Source organism: Ips typographus, linkage group LG12, assembly GCF_016097725.1.
Source record: "Ips typographus isolate SLU linkage group LG12, UJ_Ityp_2.0, whole genome shotgun sequence".
NCBI classification, from domain to species: Eukaryota; Metazoa; Arthropoda; class Insecta; order Coleoptera; family Curculionidae; genus Ips; species Ips typographus.
In genome coordinates, this window is record NC_138433.1 from 648,952 (window position 1) to 671,927 (window position 22,976).

At 38.5% G+C, this 22,976-nt stretch overlaps 1 protein-coding gene across 7 annotated transcripts; it reads left to right on the plus strand.

Moving 5' to 3' along the window:
• Positions 1-22,869, plus strand: toy (paired box 6 protein twin of eyeless). 7 transcript variants are annotated; one of them, XM_081990739.1, is made up of 11 exons: positions 1-146; positions 1,488-1,614; positions 9,046-9,189; positions 11,777-12,002; positions 12,077-12,272; positions 16,556-16,772; positions 18,241-18,387; positions 18,463-18,545; positions 19,901-20,088; positions 20,484-20,695; positions 21,923-22,869. In XM_081990739.1, exons 3-11 carry the CDS (start codon positions 9,177-9,179, stop codon positions 22,009-22,011), a joined length of 1,371 nt encoding a protein of 456 aa, XP_081846865.1. In that variant the 5' UTR covers positions 1-146; positions 1,488-1,614; positions 9,046-9,176; the 3' UTR covers positions 22,012-22,869. The 7 variants fall into 7 exon arrangements, with proteins under 7 accessions (XP_081846865.1, XP_081846868.1, XP_081846869.1 ...); XM_081990742.1 differs by having other exon boundaries at positions 18,463-18,533; XM_081990743.1 differs by having other exon boundaries at positions 12,092-12,272.
• Positions 22,870-22,976: the final 107 nt, after the last annotated feature.

Below are 22,976 nucleotides of genomic sequence, written 5' to 3' on the forward strand. Positions count from 1 at the left end.
GCAGTTACGGACCTGCAACCTTGTAGACTGACATTCCTGGAATGTAAAGAAAAATCCCTGTTTTTAGTCAGAGCAACCCAAAAGTGATAACCGGATAATTTACATGAAACTTGCAGGATGTACATTGAGAGAGAAATTCCAGGATCGTAAGTATTTGCATTAAATAATTATTCGAGAACGCATTAATTATTCACGTGACGTGTAATGCATATTTGACCTGCAACAATAACCAAACTTTTGGTAAAACCATAAAACGCTAAGGTATCACTTTTCAGGTGCCAGTTAATCCCTTTTTGGGTCCGGGACAATAATTCGCAATATCTCAATAGTGGTATTGATGGCACAAATCTCTGTGGGTCGGCGGCTTAACTTTGATAAGATATCGGCAGCAGGTTGAAATGGGGCCCTTTTGTCCCTATTGTACTGAAAGTAATTGCCGGTAGCTACTGACTATTTGCCGTTAGGTGACCGGTCACACAACCTCAAAATCTTTCTGTTTGTAACTTGTAAATCATTTTCTGTGCTTTAATGCAAAAACAACTTTTTTGTGTGAAAATATTACTTAGAAATGAAAATAATAAGTCGACAATACCGGCTCTTCATTTCCAGTTTTGCATTGTCGTGTTGCCCTTTATGTTGTCCCCCCCCCCTCCGCCCTTCGTTGAAATTTCAATATTCGGGATCCCCAACAAAGCCCTTTGTTTTCGTCCCCTCCCCCACTCGTCAGCCCTTTTGCTGGGTTATTCCTACAAAAACAAAATTGAAAATCGGGCAATTATGTTGTATTTAATATTATTTTCTCATTATCTCGACATGTTGGGCGGCTGTCGATTCATTAAGACCGTTCGATTTTTGTGGATCATGATCGATCGTTCAGGCTTATCTCGATGCGACAACGATTCCTTTCGAAGTTTCGTGCTTGTGGTCAAAGAAGCACGGCGCTGAATTAGCTTGGTGGTCCTAGACCAACTAGACAAGCCCGAATACCATAAAAATCACTGAGAAATGTGCATCAAGGCTGAAATTAAAGCTTCAAAGGCCTTAAGAGTGTCGGAAGTGTTAACTAATGGTGTTTTTGATTGGTAGGTTTAGTGCGAAACCAGAGTATTGCTATACTGTTTCAATGACATTTACAGAGAGAGATAGAGATAAACTTACCAATTGAAAACACCAGAAAACTGACAAGACGTTACGTTATAAGGTCTTTAACCATCAAATTAAGTGCCGTTACGGTCTAAATTAACTTGAAACTTATCGACTCACTTACGCTAATTCCCATAACAATTCAAAGTGATGCTAAAGGAAAAGAGACCTTAAAACATTGTTTTATAGTAATACTAATAATGACACCTAGATTTACACTTGCTAGCATCAAACTTTGTCGTTTTAAGGTCTAAATTTGCTTGAATATGTATAATTCCCTTATGGGATTTTTTGTAAAATAAAGGTAAGCGAAAGTGAACCTAAAACTGTGTTTTTTTTTTAAGGAACGACTACCACAAACCAGTTTGACGTTAGTTTCAAGTCCTTCAGACCATTCCAATTTCCATGTTGCATATACGGAAAATCAGAGTAAACTAGAATGACGTCACACAGATGCAACACAATTACAGGGTATGTATATCAATTTGTTGCTCTTTAAATCCGCTGTTGACCATCCTGTATAGTTTATAGTATAATGTCAACATATTTTGATTGATTTGATAGTTGCCACTGTAACAGCCGGTAATTCTGCTATTTTCACAGTTACAGGGTGGTTCAATATACACATTTCTAGCCTTTTAAATCCTCTGTTGTTTTTCTGTCAATTTGACGGCTGAAAAACAATTGACGTCAGTCTGGTGGCACTCAGGGTGACTCGTTTTATTTTGCACGTTCTCCTACATCTACCAGTCTGTCTAAGCCTTCCAAGATTTTTTTAGAACTGTCAGAAGCTTCCACAAGCTTTCTAAGCCTTCCAAGATATTTTAGAAACTGTCAGAAGCCTCCAAAAGCTGTCTAAGCCTTCCAAGATTTTTGGAAAACTCCCAGAAACCTCTAAAAACTGTCTAAGCCTTCCAAGACTCTTTAAAAACTGTCCCAAGCCTCCAGAAGCTGTCTAAGCCTTCCAAGATTTTTTAAAAACTGTCAGAAGCCTTCACAAGCTGTCTAAGCCTTGGAAGATTTTTGAAAAACTGTTAGAAGTCTCCATAAGCTGTCTAAGCCTTCCAAGATTTTTGAAAAACTCCCAGAAACCTCTAAAAACTGTCTAAGCCTTCCAAGACTCTTTAAAAACTGTCCCAAGCTTCCAGAAGCTGTCTAAGCTTTCCAATATTTTTGAAAAACTCCCAGAAATCTCTACAAGCTGTCTAAGCTTTCCAAGATTTTTTTAAAAATTGCCAGAAGTCCCCAAATTGTACTGAGAATCTTCTAAAAACTACCAGAGGCTTCTAAAAGTGTCCTGAACCTTCCAAGAACTTTGTAAAATTGCCAGAACCCTCCAAGATTTACTGAAAACCTCTCAGAACTTGCTGGAAGCTTCTACTTTTTCTAGACTTTACAAGAATTTTTTAAAATTGCTAGAAGCCCCTGAATAGTACTGAGAAGATACCAGATACCTCTATACAAGCTAAACCTGCCAAAATTTGTTTAAAACTGCCAAAAGCCTGTAAACAGTAGATGTACAGGATTGACACCTGTCATTTAGAGTATTTTTTTTTTAATTTTGAAGCTGTTTAAGTAACATTGTTTAATGAATATTCAAGGTTCAAGCGATAGTCCTTTATAAGCTGATTCTACTGAAATACATACTTATTTTTGCCATTTTTTACATAAACCACATTGCTTCTTATGAAACGAACAGCTTTAATGAACATTTTAGACAATAAAGCATTTAAAAGTGGAAATCAGCTTAAAAAGAGGTATTAAATAAACCTATAATATACAGGGTATTCCATTTGACTTTAAAATTAAAAGTATTCCACTAACAAAGTGACAGTTTTCAGTTTTTTGTTAGGTTACGTGTGAACTCGAATGTGAGACACTTATGGCGTTTTCGATTGGCATGTTTAGTGCAAAACTAATGTATCTGTATCCTGCTCTAACAAATGTAATTAAAACAGTGTGGCAATACACTGGTTTGGCACTAAACATGCCAATCGAAAACGCCATTAGAGGGTGCAAAGTTATGACGTAAATGAAATTTAAATCAACCGAAGCAGGAATCAAATTTCAATCATGTCACACGCCTTGGCAGCATATAAATTGCAGGTAATTACGGTCCTGCGTGATTAAAAAGTGTTGGCATCCGGACCTGATCCAATTAAGAGCAATTCCGAAAATTCGGGGGTGTTTGTGCAACCAATTCAATAACGACAATGTAATAGATCTTGTTAATATCGATCATGAATAGCAGAAGCAAGAGTGCATGACCCAAACTGTTAGCCCCTTATTTGTTGCGTAATCAAAGTAGGGGTGCGAAACGACACCCCTGCATGTTGACATTGGCCCCCCCTTTTTCAAACGAATCTATACAGTACGATAATCATTGTTACATCTTTTAATCTTATTATGCATACGTTTTAACAGTCGTGGATTTAAATGAAATCGTCATCAGGTTCGATATGTCATTCAAAACAGAAACGTTGAAGGCAAAGAGGATGCCGCGACCATAAAACGAGCCTTTATATCTTCTTAAGACGATCAAAATTGAATAATTAATCTAATTGAAAACATGTTTCCATCTAGAGAGAATATCAGTTTACTTCACTTACAGATGTGATACTAATCCTTAATACCATTCAAATGATATAAGTACCAGTGGTTTTCAATATTTTCTTTTTGACCACTGACACACCAGTTCAGTGTGTTGTTTTATAGATTGTCACTTTTTTGTCACGTCACCGTATCTCTGACATCTTCTATACAGAGTGGTTCCTGATTACTTTCGTTACTTATGTGTTTTTGACAACCAACGTCAGTAAGTCGTACCAATGTGCATTATTACAGAAAATGCTATTGCAGAGTCAAGCAATTTTGAACAGAAATGACAGAATACATTGTCATACTGTCATTATTATTCACTTTCTCAGTGTTCTTTTCTCTTTCTAGAGAGTCCCTCCTATACACATCTCTTTTTTTCTATTCCTTTCTAATATTTATTTGGTTTGTATGTATAGTAGGATCTTCCTCCTCTAACCCCTCTTTTCTCTTTATTTTCTTAATTTATATATTTCAGGTTCAATTTACTAGTCTCAAGTGAAAGTTTCAGGTCCGTAACTGCCCAATTACCCAAATTATCGTTCAATGTCATTTGAACGTGTTTTCAGTCATTTACTGCTTGATTTTTACTGTTTCACCCAAACTAGGATTTTGTCTAAAAATGTTGCAGTACCAGCCTGGATTTCAAGTTCAATTGACTAGTCTCAAGTGAAAATATCAGGTCCGTAACTGCCCAAATACCCAAATTATCGTTCAATGTCATTTGAACGTGTTTTCAGTCATTTACTGCTTGATTTTTACTGTTTCACCCAAACTAGGATTTTGTCTAAAAATGTTGCAGTACGGCTTCGAATTTTGAATTTAATTTGCTAGTCTCAGTGGCAATTTCAGGTCCGTAACTGCCCTAAAACCTAAATAATCTGCCTAAATGATGTTTTTAATGTCATTTGATAGTGTTTTCAGTCATTTACTTCATGGTTTTTAAGGTTTCACCTAAACTAGGACTTTTTCTAAAAATATTGCAATACAATCCTTGGTTTCTAATTAATTTTACTAGTCCCAGTGAAATTTCAGGTCCGTAACTGCCCAAATACCCAAATTATGTGTCTAAATGTCATTTACTGCTTTGTTATTGTCGTTTAAGTGAAACCAGAATTTTTTCTAGTAAATTCTGCAGTACAGCCCTGAGTTGTTGAATTTACAAGCCCCAGTAAAAATGTCAGGACCGTAGCTGCCCCTATACCCAAATTGTGAGCTAAATTGCGTTTAATGTCAATTTTCTTGCTTTTTTAAAGAAAATTAGAATGTTGTTATTACAGTCGAAATTCGCTTGAAACAAATCGGTGTTGTAACGGTAATTGTGGTAATAGTGGCTATTTTAAAGTATGGAAAAATAGACCTTGTTAGTAAGAAAATTAGAGGTGAAAATTGGTCGTTTTTCTCAGTTTAAGTTTGTTTATCTGAATTTACACCCTTTAAGCTCTTAAAAGGAAAAATTCTGTTAAAAACAGAGAAATGATGCCAGTTATTACGTGATCAAGGGCGAAAGGGCCTATATAAGTCACGTCCGCACTTGATCACCATATAAACACGCACCATTTCACTATCTTAAGGGCACTTTTCTTTCATCAGTTGCAGTTGGCTTTTGAGAGTGAAAAGAAACACACGTAACTACACTAGAAATGTTGGTCAAAGAAGCGTCGGGACGTCACAAGCGTCGCGACGACAATACCAAAGCTACGGCGTAGCCGCGAGCGTAGCGCCGACGCTGGCAGCGTAACGAACAATGGCGCCTAAAGCGTCGTCCAATCAGAATCCAGTGCGCTCTGACCAGTCAGGCGAAAGTAAAATTCACCCCCCTCTTCACCCCCCCCAGCCCTAAAGCATTTCTGCTACGGGCCACGCCCATCCGTTACTCTCCTAACTTAACCTCAAAATTGTTGTTAATTTTTTAATTATTTATTTAGTTTACAAGCAATTTTTGAACCTACAACACTGAGAAGTGGGTAATTAAAAAAAAATTGACCTGGCTAGTCAAATTTTTAATGTAAAGGGGGCGTGGCCTTAATCAAGGTCCGCCCTTATTGTACCTAGGATCAAGTCACCCTTGAACAACAGACTGACATGATGTTAAAGCCAGTCGTCTGCACACTACGCGTGGTACAGCAGCTTGTATACGCGAAGTCGAACGGGGTCAAATCGGGCGAAACACGTGGCCGAAATCAAGCGGAATTCGTACACGCCCGCCGTGTTTAATCAAGTCGAAATCGCGACCGTCCGCGCTCTAATTAATCGTTTACGGGGTTGTTAATTTTTTTTTTTGGTGGGTTTGTTCAGTTTGGTGTCTGCCGAATGTGAACTGAGATTGGCCTTACAGGTAGGCTTTCACAAAACATATTTTTCAGATATATTGCGTTTTGCAGAGTGACAATTTTAACAGAAAAATTTATGAAATGAAATGGAAGTTTAAAATACTTTGATTGTCAAAAAGACTGCATTTTTGAAGATAATGGCGTTTTTGGTTTTCGATTTTTTTGACAGTTGCAGGATGTGCAACTTGTATACACCAGTGGAAAAGGCGTGCAAAGTACTAGAAATGACCCAAAAACCAATGTTGGAACCCTTCAGGTTTTTAAAATCTAAAGATAAGTCCCCAAAATTGTGCTTTTTGATTTTTGAGACTTTTTGACTAGTTCTGGTCACTGTAACCATTGACTGTCTTAGACCAGTCAACAAAACGTGCAAAATACTCGCAAAAATCATGATTGCAACCCTTCAAGTTTTTGAGATGTCACAATCTAAAGATAAGTCCACAAAATTGTGGTGTTTGATAAGGTTTTCTAGTTTCTAAGACTCTTTTAAGGATATCCGTTATAGTATTGACATCTATGACAGTTGGTAGCGTGTGATTGGTCAAAAAAAGCAGCAAGCTGACAACTGCTTTTTTGACCAATCACAAACTACCTGCAAATGCTGCACATGTAGACTTATGGCGGATTGCACCAAGTTGTGATTTGACTGTGACAAATTATGTGCAAAAGTATAGTTTAGGATGCCCTGAAATATGTAGGTGCAAATGGCCTTTAATTAGCTTAAATAATTGAGTACTAAGGTCACGTGGCTTCGAATTGTTAGTACCAAATTTGACTAGGACAGTTGTCAATTGAGACAGTGGCGTAGTTTACAAAAATGTAGTAAAACGGTAATTTAAAATAAAATTGCCATTATGGTTCAAATTTGCGTGACACAAATCATAAGGATATATCACAATATTGCATTTACTAAACAGATACACTAAATGCTAAAATCGCCTATCATTAATTTGAAATATAACGGCAAATTCCATTGTAATTATAGGGGGAATTTCGTGCCAATTTCATCCTTACGAACGTTGTCAACTCTCCTAATTAGTTCATTTAATCTTCTGGTATTTTAATCCATTTCGAACCGTCGTATAATAAAGAGAGAGAAAATGTAACACACACTCTCACGTGGATTGTAAGGTTTCAGTACGGATTTAAAACGTTTTTAATCCCCATCTGGCGTCTCTCTCCGTTTCGTTTGATGTTGCCGGTCAAAACCGTCTCTCCCACTTCAAAGTTACAAAATGTCTTAACGGTTCGCAAAGTCATAAAAAGAAAATAATAAATTGTCAAGAGAGAAGGGCAGGCCCTTTACAAATTTCTTGCTCGCTTTTCACGATGTTGTTTATTTGTGAGTGTGTATACACGAGTAGTGCGGGTACTTTACTCTTTTGGCTGTCGCCCTTTGATCTTCCCTTCGACTCTTACAATTACGTAAACGTACGTCGTTACGTTTAAAATCATGTAAAAAACTTTTTAATTATACCGCTCGAGTGTTTCCACTGATCTGTACCGATTTCTATATGGCCCTTCTTGTTGTTCGATTCAATTTAAACGGAGTAATTATAGTAGTCCCTTCACGAGTCACTCCAATTTTATAATTTGTTCCATCTCGCAATACATCAGGAATCAGTGTCCACTCCAAAACATTGTCCGCTCTATGGTTCAACTGTCTCTGAAATGATGACAGTGACGTTTCTTATACTGACGGCTGAAAACCATTGAACCACATACTTTATGTAAATGGAGTGATATTGCAACCTTTGATGTTGTATAAAGTTTTAATGTCTTTTCCCCAACATTAGCTAAGTTGAGTTTAAGGACTGCTCAGACTGTGTTATTTTGTTATTCAATTCATTCAAACGTCAACTTAAGTGGTACTGAAAATAGACTTGGCAGTGTTGGAAAAACAGGCATAAATAAAATTAAAATATAATTTTTGTGTTACTGACTGTCTAACTATAAAACAGACAAAAATCGTATTTGGTTGCTGCTTAACTGCTTAAAGCGCAGTTGCCACTACCAGGAGATCCAAAAAGTCTATTCATAAACCTTTCTAATATCTGAGGAGCATAAAAAAGCATAACTTAGTTAATCTGAGACTGGAAAAAGTGGCAAAGTTGCATTTTGAGTCCTCTTTCCCATCACTCTTAAGTGTACAAAGCATAGTTGCCAAATGCATGTGTCAGATGATTATTCGCCTTTTGCACTGTTGAACTTTAAGCCCAGTTTAATTTAAGCGTGGTCCAGATTGTGACTTTATACAAGTGGATTCTACACAGTCTGAATCACACTTAGGCTTTATTCTCTGAGAGAGTAACTTTGTTAATTTTGGGTTTTTAGTGACCGAAAAAAATGGCAACGATGCATTTTAAGTTCTGTCAAATGCATAAAGCGTAGTTGCCAAATCACTACTAAACATTCTTTTGGTATCTGCGGATTTCAAAAAAGCATTACACGGTTAATTTTAAGACTTTTATTAATCAAAAAAAATAGCAACGTTGCATGCTATTAAATGTACAGATTTTTTTCCCGAATATGTACAGGGTGTCTCAAAATTGTATGTTAACACTAGTCGGTAGCAAAACTGAGATCAATCATTGTTGTGGTTCACAAGACGGAGACAGACATCAATCAAAGTGAACGCTACCTTAAACGTGTTTGTCTTTTTGTTTGCTGTCACACCAAAAGAGTGAGAGGAAACGAGTTCCCGGTGATATATGAACATGATCTGACTGGCAGTATCCATTGTTAACGACGGGCGGTCGGCAACCGACACAAAGTAATGAAGACAAATTTACTGTTTGTGCTTTTCTTCTTCTTCGTTTTGGTTAGTTGCCGCCGCCCCGCTGATTATGTTTGATTACCTTCGGACATCTGAATTAGAAACAATTGTTCGATCAAGATATCAAAACGCTTTTGATTGTAATTGATGATGTATTTTGCGTTGTACTATCGATTCAATCTCTTATTTTTTTTTCAGGTCTATTGCAAAAGCTCAACCTGGGAGCCACCTCCGGACCCGTCCCGACTCCGGGCGGGTTTTCACCAGTCATTTCCACCGCCAAAACGCTTTCCTTAAGGGAACCGTCCTGCGCCGACAGCCTGTGGAAAATGCCCCACAAAGGTATAATTTCCAACCGCAATTAATAGGGTACTTTCCCCCATCTTTTTTTCAAAAAAAAAAGAAGTGGTTGAAAAGATCACTTCACCGCCCGCTTGATTAAAGACCGGTCCTATTTGATAATTGGGGGGCGACAGACGGTGGGGCCCTCTTGTGCTAACCACTAGAACAAATTACGGGTCCTTCGTTATTTTTTAAGACACTTCAAAATAATTCGAACACGTTCCACCCATTCACATTTTCAACGTGGTTCGTTTGACAGATGTCAAAGTGTCAAAAATTAAACGCGCTATCTTCTTCTTATCATTGTTATTTTTGAAAAGGCTAGTGCATTTTTGCTTGCTGCTACTTTTAGTTCGTATGATAAAACCCCTTAACACAGTATAATTAACTTCAAGCAAATTTCAACCAAAATGACATTTTTTATTGTTGTATTTAATTCTGGTCGAGATAACTTGCCGTTGGTTGACATTTGACTTTCTAAAGACTGGGAAAACACATTATTTGACAGTTTATTTTAGCGTGAAGCTATACAATGCGTTTAATATGATTTGTAACCGAATGCACTGGGTTTAGGCAAGTTTTGTGGTTTTATAGCTTCGTGGAGAGCATTTTGACAGTAACCACTATGGTGCCTGATTGAAATAAGTCCAGAAACAAACTGAACGCGTCACAACTGTCAAAAACCTCTGCTCATGAAACTATACAATTCATTTAATATGATTTACTACTGACTGTACTAGTTTTGTGCTTCTATAGTTTCATTGAGACGATTTTGACAGCAACTACTTTGGTGACAGTTTAAAATTAGCAACACGTCACATCTGCCAAAAACCTATACACCAGAAACTATAAAATGCATTTAATATGATTTGTTACTGATTTTACTAGTTGTAAGCAAGTTTGTGGTTTTATAGCTTTATGGTAAACATTTTGACAGCAGCCATTTGGGTGACAAATTGAAATAACTCCAGAAATCAACAGCAACACTTTACAACTGTCCAAAACCAGCTCATGAAGCTGTACAATGCATTTAATACGATTTGCTAGTAATTGTACTGGGTTTAAGCAAGTTTTGTGGCTATATGGCTTTATGGAGAACATTTTTACAGTAATCACTTGGGTGACAGGTTGAATTAAGTTTAAAAATAAGCAGGAACACGTCACAAGTGTCAAAAACCTGCTCATGAAACTATGCAATGCATTTAATATGTTTTACATCTGGTTGTAGTGAGTTTAAGCAAGTTTTGTGATTTTATAGCTTCATGGAAAACATTTTGACAGTAATCACTTGGGTGACAGGTTGAATTAAGTTTAAAAATAAGCAGGAACACGTCACAACTGTCAAAAACCTACACAAGAAACTGTACAATGCATTTAATATGTTTTGGTACTCATTGTACTGAGTTTAGTGATTTTATAGCTTCATGGAGACTATTTTGACAGCAACCACTTTGATAACAAACTGAAATATGTTCAAAAATAAACGTCACAACTGTCAAAAACCAGCTCATAAAGCTATACAACGCATTTAATACGATTTGCTAGTGATTGTACTGGGTTTAAGCAAGTTTAGTGGTTTTATAGCTTCATTGAGACAATTTTGACAGTAACCACTTTGGCGATCGATTGAATTAAGATCAAAAATAGGTAGCAAAACGTCACAATTGCCAAAAACCAAATCATGAAGCTATACAATGCATTTAATACGATTTTCAGCTAACTGTAGTGGTTAGAGGCAAGTTTTGTGGTTTTATAGCTCTGTGGAGAACAATTCATTGGGGAAACTAATTGTATTGGTTATAAGCATGTTTTGTAGTCTTACAGCTTCATGAAGAACATTTTGACAGTAACCACTTTAGTGACAGCTTGAAATAAGTCCAAAAATAGACAGTACTCATATCAATGCCACGAACAAACTCATGAAGCTATAAAAGTAGTATCAGATTTCAATAATTATACTTTGAGTTATAACACATTTTTGATTTGGACAAATCCTTCGACAAGACTATTTGGCAAACCTAAAAGGGCTTTTACGTGTGGCTAGGCCTTCAATTTGCCATATAATGTTAAGGTTAATGCAATTTGCGCCACAACCGAGTCAACAAAGAAAACGCCATTTTCCCGGCAGTCGGTGGAAATCGGTTCGTTTATTAAGCTCGAAGAACGATTTTCGTCTTGTTTCACTCGCTTAAACAAACTTTGCCTTTATTTTCCTTTCCACCAGCTGGAAACTCAAATATGTTTTATACTACTCCAAAGATGTTGCCACATTTTCAAATTGCCGGAAAAAAGCCAACGTTGCTCCGTAACTAGTTGGAATAATCGTTAATAGGGCGAGTGCAACTCCCATTTTCCCTAATGCATCCAGGATTATAACGCACCTAAATGCCGGCTTTTCCTAAATCCTGGAAAATCCTCTTTAGAGACTCTCGGCGAGTTGGAAGCCAGACCGCCGAAAAGATTAAGATTGAATCGGCTCTAATAATGTTGTTATACTAAATAATAGTAGTGAATTACAACACTGTTGGTAGTTTGTGATTGGTCATTGTAGTGCTGTCATTCAAATACTAATACCGTGTTGTTTCAGAAGAAGATCTGATGCATCCGGCGATGAGTCAGAATGCCATCTTTGGGTGTTCCACCGCGGGCCACAGCGGCATCAATCAACTGGGCGGTGTTTACGTGAACGGGCGGCCGTTGCCCGATTCCACCCGGCAGAAAATCGTCGAATTAGCCCATTCCGGGGCGCGTCCATGCGATATTTCTCGCATTCTACAAGTATCGAACGGATGCGTGTCCAAAATACTTGGAAGGTAAGTTTGGCTCTGAATCAATTAGACTTAGGTTAGGTTAGGGTGGTTTTTTGATTGGTTTTAAGACAAAATAGGCTTGCACTTTGCAGATATTACGAGACTGGATCAATCAAACCACGTGCAATTGGGGGCTCGAAACCGAGGGTGGCCACGCAGCCGGTGGTGCAAAAAATCGCCGAATTCAAGAGGGAGTGTCCGTCGATATTCGCGTGGGAAATCCGGGATCGACTGCTTAGCGAGGGCGTTTGCAATAACGACAATATACCGAGTGTAAGTATATTTCCCGCCCTCGTATTACGCACTAAGTTGTGAACACCCTGTATACAAATTGGAGACGAACACCGTAATCGATTAATCCCGAAGACTAAAACTAAAAAGATTTCGCACGAGCTTAAAGAGAGAAAGATAGGGAGGAAAACATTTTACAATTTCCCTTAATCCCCGCTTATTTTTATGATCCCCAACATTCCGTCGTTCTCGCCCTTTTCCCGCTTCACCGGTTACCATAGCAACGGGGCTGCTTCCCCCCCCTTCCCTTACGGAAAGATTTTTGCTTTCCCCCCTTCCCTCTCTTCATCCCCCCCTCCGGGGGGGGGGTCCTTTTGTTTTGTCGTAATATTAAAACATATTTAAAGCTTTTGTTGAAAATGGCGCGGTTCTACAAAATCCGTTACCGCATAAATTTGCATCGAGAGCCACCAGATGCAACGGGGGCATTATCTCTTTTTTTTCTGGTCGGTTGCGGCCATCCCATACAATACCATCGGGGGTAAACTAGTTATGCAATCGGGGCGCGATACGTTTACGCATGAAGGAAAAGGGCGGGGGGGTTGCCCATCCCTTTAATCGAAAAAAAACCCTAAATAATACCGCACACTACAATACACCCCTCGGTTCATCATCACCTGGCCCAATTTACTAGATAATAAGGAACAGCCCGCCCTATTGTCCGTTTGGGATGATACCAACAAACAAAAAAAAATCCAACCACCAATGCGGCCGCCATTTTACTGTCTCGGATGGAAAAGGGCCGAAACGCATTGCGTATCGCTATGTTCGCGTATTTATATCGATGAGCGGACGCACGCATGCGTGAAATTTTCACGTCCCTTTTAAAGGGCCAGATTAATTATTAAATATGATTTTTCAGTCCACTTTACAACTACCAATAATAACTTGCGGTTACGTTCTGCTACATTTCTAAGACAGAAACAAGAAAGAGAGACTAGAAAGTACTAAACAATATTAAAAAAGACCTCTCTACAACATTTCATCTATGTAAAGTTGAAAATTGTTTAAAATAAACAATAATATGTTAATGCAATTTGCCCTTACAATTCCGATGGGGGATAAGCGATTTTAGTACTTATGTACATGATAAAACACATTTTTGAGGTCGAAAATGGCCTGAATTGCCCGTTATAATTGAAATTAAAATGCTATCCAATTTCGGTTTGTATTGACAAACAGAACGTTATGTCCCGTCCAGTTATACTATGCTGTTTCATTGATCTGACATAAACACAGTTAAGAAAGTGAACTTAACCTCAATTTTATTTTTTCAAATGTCATTCTACAAAAAAATGTCAAACAAATTCGGTTTATTTACTGGAGAAACCACTAAAATTACCAAAAAAAGTGTTAAAAATGGTTAGGTTTTGTTCAACAATCAATGTTATTATTAATGTTATTTCACGGTTTGGTGGCACACAACATGCTTAAATGTAAGTAGTTTAACCATATATCCAGAAAACTGGATGTGGTCCTGTCTAAAGGTTAACATTTTCTATTTGATAGAGTCCCTTTACTTGACATGTCTACCTTTAAGGGCTATTATATTCGTTACACACATCCCCTAATAAACATCCGGTATAGTGTCCCTTTATACGGCTAATTCCCAGATGATGGATGCCATCGTACAGTGCTAATACCATAAGTGGCGTCTTTATTCGCCCCAAATAATATTTCACCGCAAAACCATCGTTTCATTGTCGATTGTGCATCACCTGGTCTCTCTAGTTCGGTTATTAAGGCCAATAATGGCGAAATTCCCTTACAAAAGGGACAAAAGGGACGCAATATCAATCGAGAACCTTATCTCCGGCGCTCGTGGAAATATAAAATAACTCTTCCCCATTTTTTTTCTGTTCTGTCCCTTACACTTGAATTGTTTCAAATGAAAATTCGATAGGGAAATCCCAGCCTCTAATCCAGGAAGCACTACCCTAAAGGGGGAGATGATCCTGTGTAGTTAAATCGGCTCTAATTACTTCAAACTTCTCATATTCGCTCACCGGTAATGCACTTGAAAGTCTTTTACAATTCTGATAATCAAATACTACTTAAATTTTTAACTATAGTTCAAATAACTTGAAGGAATAACCACAAAATTAATAATGCAAATTCAAAATCGTATTTGGGGGATTAGTAAAATTGAAAATCAACCGCACTGAATACATAGCGGAATAAACTCGTTCGTTCTACATTATGATTAGTCTCGTAGGGTTTGGCCCTTTTACAGGGCCGCGATTAAAAAAACCGTAAACGTATCATTACCATTATCAGGGCTTTGTCGAGGAACATTGCTAGCTCCAAAAAGGGAAATCGACGGTTTTCCATGCACAATAATCATAACTCGGAATGTCTTTTCGCAATTTTATTGTAAGCCACCGGAGCCCTTCGGGAAGGACCAGTTTCACGGATGACCGCATCCTATTGGCACACACGCTTAAATGATCTCGTTGAAAAAAATACTGTCCTAGAACGCGCCCTAATAGATCAGTTAAGTCCTGTTAAAAATTGACATTTTCTAGAGCAAACTATGTGATTGGATTTGACAGTTGATTCTAAAGACTTGAAAGTTTTGATGTCACGTGATTTTACAATACCATTTAGCTAGACGATCACATGACAATTGTTATCAAAATAACTGTCATAAATCTCAGAAATACGTCTTGTTTGGAAAACTGTGTTAAACAGTAATTCTTGCAAATTCTAATCAAACTTTGACAGTGCTGACATGAGTGACGGATATTACGTGGTTTCCGAGGATAATTTAGCTTGACAGTTTTGACGTTAGTTATGAATTATCAAAATAACGAACGAAAACTGTGTTAAACTGTAATTCTTGCAAATTCTAAACGAATTTGAAGAATTGATTTTTTTGGTCGTTGATTTGAACTGTTTCCACGTGTGTCTAAGGTAATCTTAAGGCTTGTGTGTCAATATCCAAAACTAATTTTAGTTCGGTTGACATGCGCCTCCCAAAAAGACGCGTTTACTCAGAGCCCCAAGCGAGGAACGTTTCGCTTCCGCATAAGGTAAACACGGCCCTTATAATTGCCCAAACTCGAGTAAGACCTCTTCAGAACTAAAGTGTTTGTGTAACATCGGTCGTGATGTCAAACGCTACGAGCAAACTCTATTAGCGACAATATGTTACCTGTATAATGCCCTCCAGGTAGGCAGCAGGCCCTTTGCAAAAGGTATTAATAGAAAAAATGTCCCTGACTGATGGATTTATGTACGAATTTTTCGAGTAGTTTCGATAAAAGCCATTTTCAAACAAAAATTGCTTCAAAGGGCGCCGTAAGGGATGAAAGGACCCCGGAATGTTTTTGGTAAGAGAACCGAAGAAAGAATGATTAATTGGATCGCTTTCGTAATAATAGAAACGTTCAAACATATTACTGAGGGTATTGTGTATGGCTGCTTTAGAATTGTCACGTTTTGTCCAAAAATTTGTTGAATGAATGTCCCCTCCAGTTATACTATGCTAATTCATTGATCCGGACAACTGAAAAGTGAATTTAACCTCACTCACAGACCAAATGTCATTTTGCTAAAAGATGTCAAACAATTTCGGTTTTTTTACTAGGAAAAACACTGTATTTTCCCTTGTCTCTTCAATTTGATGCCAAAAGTGATCCCGTTCGATTTATCAGTTATCCCGACGATCTCCTGCTGTCAGAAGCAGCAGGGCTCCGAAAACCCGTTGACATGTGCTCCACAACAATGCTCACATTTACATTAATCTAATTAGTCAGGGGGGTTGTTCGCTTTTGTTTGATCGAGTACCTTTTAGAAAAAATTGCACCAGTCTTTCCTGCCCATTTTAAATTCCTAGAAGTGGAAATTAGAGTCCGAGTTGTCCTGATGATTTTCAACATGGAGATTACGTTGTAAGTGGTGTTATTGTTGTTTAAAGCTTACTGGATGCCTCAAAAACCATGTTTTTCCCACATTTTGTGGTATGCACATGACTCTTTGGGGATTTCGGACAAACAGTGGGTCCTAATCAGCATACGGGGGAACAAAATGAATCATAAGGGTGGCCAAGGGAACGTTTCGCGTGCGGTTGACGTGCACAGTGACGAGGTGTTTTACTTCCGCTTGATTTATCGCGAAGAATAAGGGCGTAATAGGGCCCATTCACCGGCTCGGGGATAAGCCAGTTACGTTTTGCGCGGATCGGCATCTGGCCGGGCTTTTGTCCCTTTTCGTACGTTCCCACCGATCCCCTCCGCCCTTTCAAATTCGATTTTTTTTTCCAGGTTTCGTCAATCAATCGCGTCCTCAGGAATTTGGCCAGCCAGAAGGAACAACAAGCGTCCGCCCAGAACGAGTCCGTCTACGACAAGTTGCGGATGTTTAATGGACAGGCGGCTGGGTGGGCTTGGTATCCCGGCGCCCCTACCGCCCCCCACCTTGGATTACATCCACCGCCCACTTTGGCCACCCAAATTACCAGGGATGACATCCAAAAACGTGGTAAGTACATTTGATTGTTTCCAGTTAATAAACAAAATACAATGTCAGTAAGTTCCACTTGTCATCAACTCCATAACTACTTTTATTCTGTGAACTGATTGAAAAGTGCCTAGAATTGCATTAAACCGAAATTTTCAGGTTTCATTCATTCAATTGATAAATTTCGTGGGGGAAAAGCAGACAAAATGATGCTTTTACAATTATTTCGTTAATTTTCAACAACTCCGAAACCGAATTACGGCCTCGATGGAAGCTCATTAACATATTAAATAATTGCCTAAAGCTTTTCGCGCTAATGGAGTAATTTCCATTGCTCTCTCTAATAACTTATTAGCTTTTATACGTTAATGGAATCGAGAATAGAAGTTTTGTAGGGTTTTATATGGTTTGCCTATTTATTTGAAATGCGCGGCTTTTAGATACAATCCCGGCAGAAAATCTAAAAATTTCAAGAACTCGAAATTATGCAAAGTCCTGAATTGAGATTTAGCCAGGGCAGAAAATAAAAACAGAGAAACGACAGCGGTAGCGGCAATCCCTCCTTACCCCCCAACGTCCTTTAAAGGGGGTGGTCGGGGGGGGGGGTGTGAGGGGGGAAGGACCTGGGGGGGGAAAAGGATCAGAAGATGAAATAAAACAAGGAAATAGCGAGGGTGGATACAAAATAGGGTGGAGTTTACGGGAGCGGAAGTAAATAGGGACGCGCCAGAAAACAGGGTGGGAAATATATAGATATATAGCGAGAGATGGCAAGTTTTCTCCGGTTTCTGACTCACGCACATGTTCCTGTCTGATTTTCCGCCAATTTTCCGAACGCCAACCCTGGAAATTGTGGAAAATGATGTTTGGATTGCTTCTCATCATAATAACGTCCATAATACAAAAACTGATTGAAGTAATGGTTTTTTATTGCACTGTTACACGTGTGGACTTACCATAACAGTTTACCAAACAAAATATTAGTTAAATAAGCTTATTAATTGAAATACGGCATCCCCTATCCAGGTGTACTGTGCACTAGTTCATTGATCCGAAACTGGGAAGTAGAAACAGTTGAAAGTGGACCTAACCTCACTTTTAGACCAAATGTCATTCTGCTAAGAGGTTTCAAATAATTTCAGTTTTTTTTACTGAAAATTAAGAAAAAATAGTGTTATATGCAGGTACAAGACAAGTTTACACACGCACCTCAAGGTACTTCATAAGCCAGAATAAAAAAATAAGTAATTTATAACCGTATCTGTTATAAATTGAGTCCCTGGACTAAAATGTAGTCTTATGGAACTGTTTTCATAGCCAAAACTCGGTTTTACAGCCTTTAAATTGGACCCAGCTTGAGGAATGCAATCTATTTTTTACTATAACCCAACCGTTACTTTCAGACTGTTAAAGTGCCTTTAAAAGTTCTTTTTCAAGGTTAGAGCCTTGATTTTTGGTGTTTTTTTAAAAAAAATGTGAATTTTTCCAGACATAATCCACGAAAACACCTCAGACGGTAACTCAGAACACAACTCATCCGGAGACGAGGACTCTCAGCTACGTTTACGCCTGAAACGGAAACTGCAAAGGAACCGCACGTCGTTCACCAACGAGCAAATCGACAGTCTGGAAAAAGGTAAACGCACCCAATTTCAGGGGGACATTCGCCGCCAACTGCGGCAGGCAACTAACCACCAAATCCATATTCCAGAATTCGAGCGCACCCATTATCCGGACGTGTTTGCCAGGGAAAGACTTGCCGAGAAAATTGGATTGCCTGAGGCACGTATCCAGGTAACAATTTTTTTACACTCAACAGTAGGAAAATGTACAGTTTACAGGGTTTTCCTCTGGCCCTTTCAGGAAATATTTTGATTTTTCCTTGATAATAGGAGCTAAGGTAAAAAGCCCTCGGAAGGGCTTTTAGCAGATGAAAAGACGAGCATATATAAAAGCATGCGAAGCGGCTTTTGCTAGCATACCATCCTTTTTTACTACTTTACTTATCTAAATTGCAACTCTGGAATATGTAGCAGATTATCATAACCAGTTTGAGTATGATACACATTTATTTTTGCAAAACTATCACTTGTATTTCTGGACCGGGTATAATCATATCACATTAAATCGACCCCTCTGCTAAGGGATTTTAACTCCCCTTTAGCCCGTCAAAAACCCCTCTTAAAATTAATGCGGTTTTTGTTTGTGCTTCTGGCAAATATTATGATGCGAAAGATCAGCATTAAGGCTCTCTCTAACCGGGGCAATCTCGATGCTGAAGTAGTTAAACACCATATTGAATGCCCGACAAATTGATGCGTTTATATTTACTTTTGTTGCAGGCGCAGAGGGTGAATTCCCTACGTTTTTCTTTATTATATCCCATAACGAATTGGGGGGGGGGGGGGGGGGGGTTAGAGGGGAGTGTGTGTGTGTGTGGGTATGAATTTGCGCAACACAAAGTGAGAGGGTTGCAATTTGGTTCTACGAGCCGATAACATTCTACTGTTTGTCATTTTCAAAAAATTGTTAACATCAGGGATTAGTACTCGTGGTTTGTGATTAGTTAAGTAAAAGCAACTAGCAAAGTTTCAGTTCAAGATTAATAAGAAAGATTTATGAAAATGTTATACAACATTCTAGACACTTTGGGCTACATTGTGTAAAATAAAAAACGTAAAAACTTATGGGTTAATGCACCAGGTCATGTTTTATTGTGGTAGTGATCTGACGGTGTAAACGTGGTCAGTTATAATCGTTTTGTCAAAGATAGCCATGGTTGCAATGACGTCAGACAGTACAAGTTATGCAACTGTACATACACAGCTTAATTGATGCGTTCTTGGTCTAAATAAGCCGTGTAACTTCCAAGATTAATGAGGGAGATTTATGAAAATTTGACACAACATTCTAGACACTTGGGGTCAAAATAAAATAAAAACAAAGCTGCTTTTTGTTGTCCAATAACAGTAATTTCCCAACATCATAAATGTGACATTTCCACTGACTTTATTTTAGCGTTTTCCAATTTAGAGGGTGTTCTATCTATTGTCAAATTTGACTGGTGGTTCTGAATGACGTAAACTAAACTGAAATTAGTTTTCCAATTGTGTTACTAGAGCTGGTGTAATTTATCGATTTTGTTACAGGTGTGGTTCAGTAATCGTCGAGCAAAATGGAGAAGGGAGGAAAAGTTACGCAATCAACGTAGATCGGTCGATCAAGTGGGAACTGTCAGTCCACCGGTACCGACCAGCCGGTTATCGATTAATTCCGGGTTCAATCCCATGTATTCGTCGATACCTCAATCAATGACAACAATGGCGGACACTTACAGGTAAGAAAATTGTTTTCTTAACCTCATTTTCTTGGTAAATAATCTCAAGATTTGAGTTTGTGGTTTACGTTACTAGTTGGAAGGGGAGTAGTTGCGTGCAAAAATAACAGAAAATCAGGCCTGTTTTACTGTATTATATTATGAAAAGATTATGCAAATGAAACGCATTCCAAATTAAGTACATTAAATCTGGCCGTCTCGGGTGTCAGTATCAAAAAGAGAACGGTAGCCCTAACGAGACATCAAAAAAACGACATGACAGGGGCCCCCATTTTGACGGCCTAAAGCGCCCCCTACTGGGCTGTTTAATTTTTTTTCAGTCCTGATCTGATCTTCGCATTCCTTTTAGCTTTTAAGTACTGTGTTTTTTAATTAATTTTTTTTCTTGGTTCCAGTCCAATGACGGGAGGCCTAACTTCCAGTTGCCTGCAACAGAGAGAGACGGCAGGATATCCGTACATGTTCCACGATCCGTTACATTCCCTCAGTTCTTCGTACAATTCGAGGGCGGCTTGTAACCCAGCAGTGGCCCACGCGCAACCTACCACCCATCCCTCCTACGCCACAGGGGGCTCTGCTGGGGGCACCCCCGTTTCAACCGGCACCGGTAAGTGGTTTTCTGACAATTTTTTTGTGAAAAAGAGTTGTGATTGGTCAAAACAAGCGACATTCAGATTGTTGCTTTTTTTTAACTACCATTTACGCAAATGCTACCCGTGTCACCTTACCAGTTGAGGAAATACGCTGAAAGTTGGGTTTAAAGCTCTATGGAGCCAAATTTGACAGTTGGGACATTGAGGGACACTTTAATACTTTGCTTGAGTCACGTGACAGTTGTCATAAGTATGAAAACCCACTCTCCAGTGTCTTGACAGGATAAAAGCCAAATAGACGTGTTTCTTTGAGGAAATACACTGAAAGTTGTGTTTAGAGCTTTATGGAGCCAAATTTGACAGTTGGGACGGTAAGGGACACTTTAATACTTTTCTTGCGTCACGTGACAGTTGTTATAAGTATGAGAACCGACTCCCCAGTGTCTTGACAGTATAAAAGCCAAATAGAAGTGTTTCTTGGAGGAAATACACTGAAAGTTGTGTTTAGAGCTTTATGGAGCCAAATTTGACAGTTGGGTCGGTAAGGGACACTTTAATACTTTTCTTGCGTCACGTGACAGTTGTCATAAGTGTCTTGATAGTATAAAAGCCAAATAGAAGTGTTTCTTTGAGAAAATACAATGAAAGTTTAAACAAAACATTAACAAATTGTGACAAGTGACACAGAAAAAAAAACAAATTACCGTATGTGCCATTATGTAGTACAAGGTGGGACAAAACGAATTGAAAGGAGCAAAACCGACTTAAAGGAGCGTACAAAATGCACGGAGGACGAAAGGGAGAGTCCTCAAACGAACCTTGCAACCGAAACAAGGGTCGTTCCCCGCCCAGCCCCTCTGCCGCCCTTTTGCCCTTTAGTTCGCACATTATTGAGCGTCCGCCGAGCCGAGAATTGGAAACCACCCTCACTCCCCGACACTTTAAACTGATCGTGGAGAATAAAATTTACGTTCGTGGATTCGCAATCGCGGTCGGCTTATAGGGCGAAGAAGATAAATCGATTCCAGAGTTTCGCATTGTTTGATTTATGAACCAAAGTCAATTTTGTTTTTCTGGATAAAACAAGTTTGTTTTGTGGTTCCTGAGACGGGAAAGCAATGCAATAAGAAGGATCAAAGTCAAGCCAAAATGACTCTGAAATGTGATTAACCTCGAAATTGTTTTGATAACAAAACTAACCTTTAAACCAACTTTTTTTTGAGATAATTGTTTCGTTTCAGGGGTAATCTCGGCAGGCGTTTCGGTCCCGGTGCAGATTCCATCGCAGGGCGCCGACATTTCCGCGAATTATTGGCCGCGGATTCAGTGATCGCAACTTTTCGGGTTTCCGAGCGCCACCAGTTTGCTGATGCACCAGGAAGCCCTCCATCACGCCCCCGCGTCCCCCCCTAACGTCCTCCCTCATCCCCAAACCTCTGTCACCCCCCCTGGCCCTGACAGTTCTTAAAATGCCAACCGCAGTAAATAAACACCATGTACAGATGTAAATTTTTGAGTAGTTACCAATACAGGACTTGTCAATTGGACGTTTCAACGTCACATGACCAGTTAACATTGAAACGTCATAGACAGTTTGGCAACCTGTTATGTAATAGTATACACGAACTAATGCAGGGTATATAAAATAGTTTTTATATTAGAATGATACAATATAGGGGCTCTTATTTCCCTATTCCAAAGAGTACTAACAAAAAATGTACATATAGTGGTTTCCGTGTCTGTTTTACTAGTGTATTAAAGCCTAAATACCGCATAAGTTCAAGCAATTAAACAAGCAATGATGACATATAGTTTAAAATGCAATAAATCAGTTTTTTAAGTTAATTCAATAACCCACAATTAAACCGTTTAAAATGAGATGTCAAAAAATTAAAATGGCGTCCACCTCATCTTATGGAGGGTTTACCCCAACTAATTCAATCAAACTGGAATTTGTTACGGTATTAATGTAAATATGCTAAATAATAATAAATAACGAAAAAATTACCCCCTCGTAGCCGTTAATTTCGTAAATGTTGGTAAGTTATATTGTTGCTGTGATTAATTTTAATAATAATAAATAGTAATAAATTAACAATAATAAACTGCACTAAGTGTAGCACACAAGGTTACGTGTATAATAGGTGTGTAAAATTAGTTTGTGGAATTAAATAATTGAAAACCAGAATTTTGTTTTATTTTTGATTCAACCTAACCTAACCTAAAATTTAAGTGAACATCAAACTGTCTAGGCAAAGTCACGTGATTTTTTTTTTGTAGTATTTGGCAACAATG

Coding starts and splice junctions, on each gene's coding strand:
- toy (XM_081990737.1), top strand. Junction 16,773..18,240: donor GGATGACATCCAAAAACGTG/GTAAGTACATTT, acceptor GAATTTTTCCAG/ACATAATCCACGAAAACACC. Junction 20,089..20,483: donor ACAATGGCGGACACTTACAG/GTAAGAAAATTG, acceptor TCTTGGTTCCAG/TCCAATGACGGGAGGCCTAA.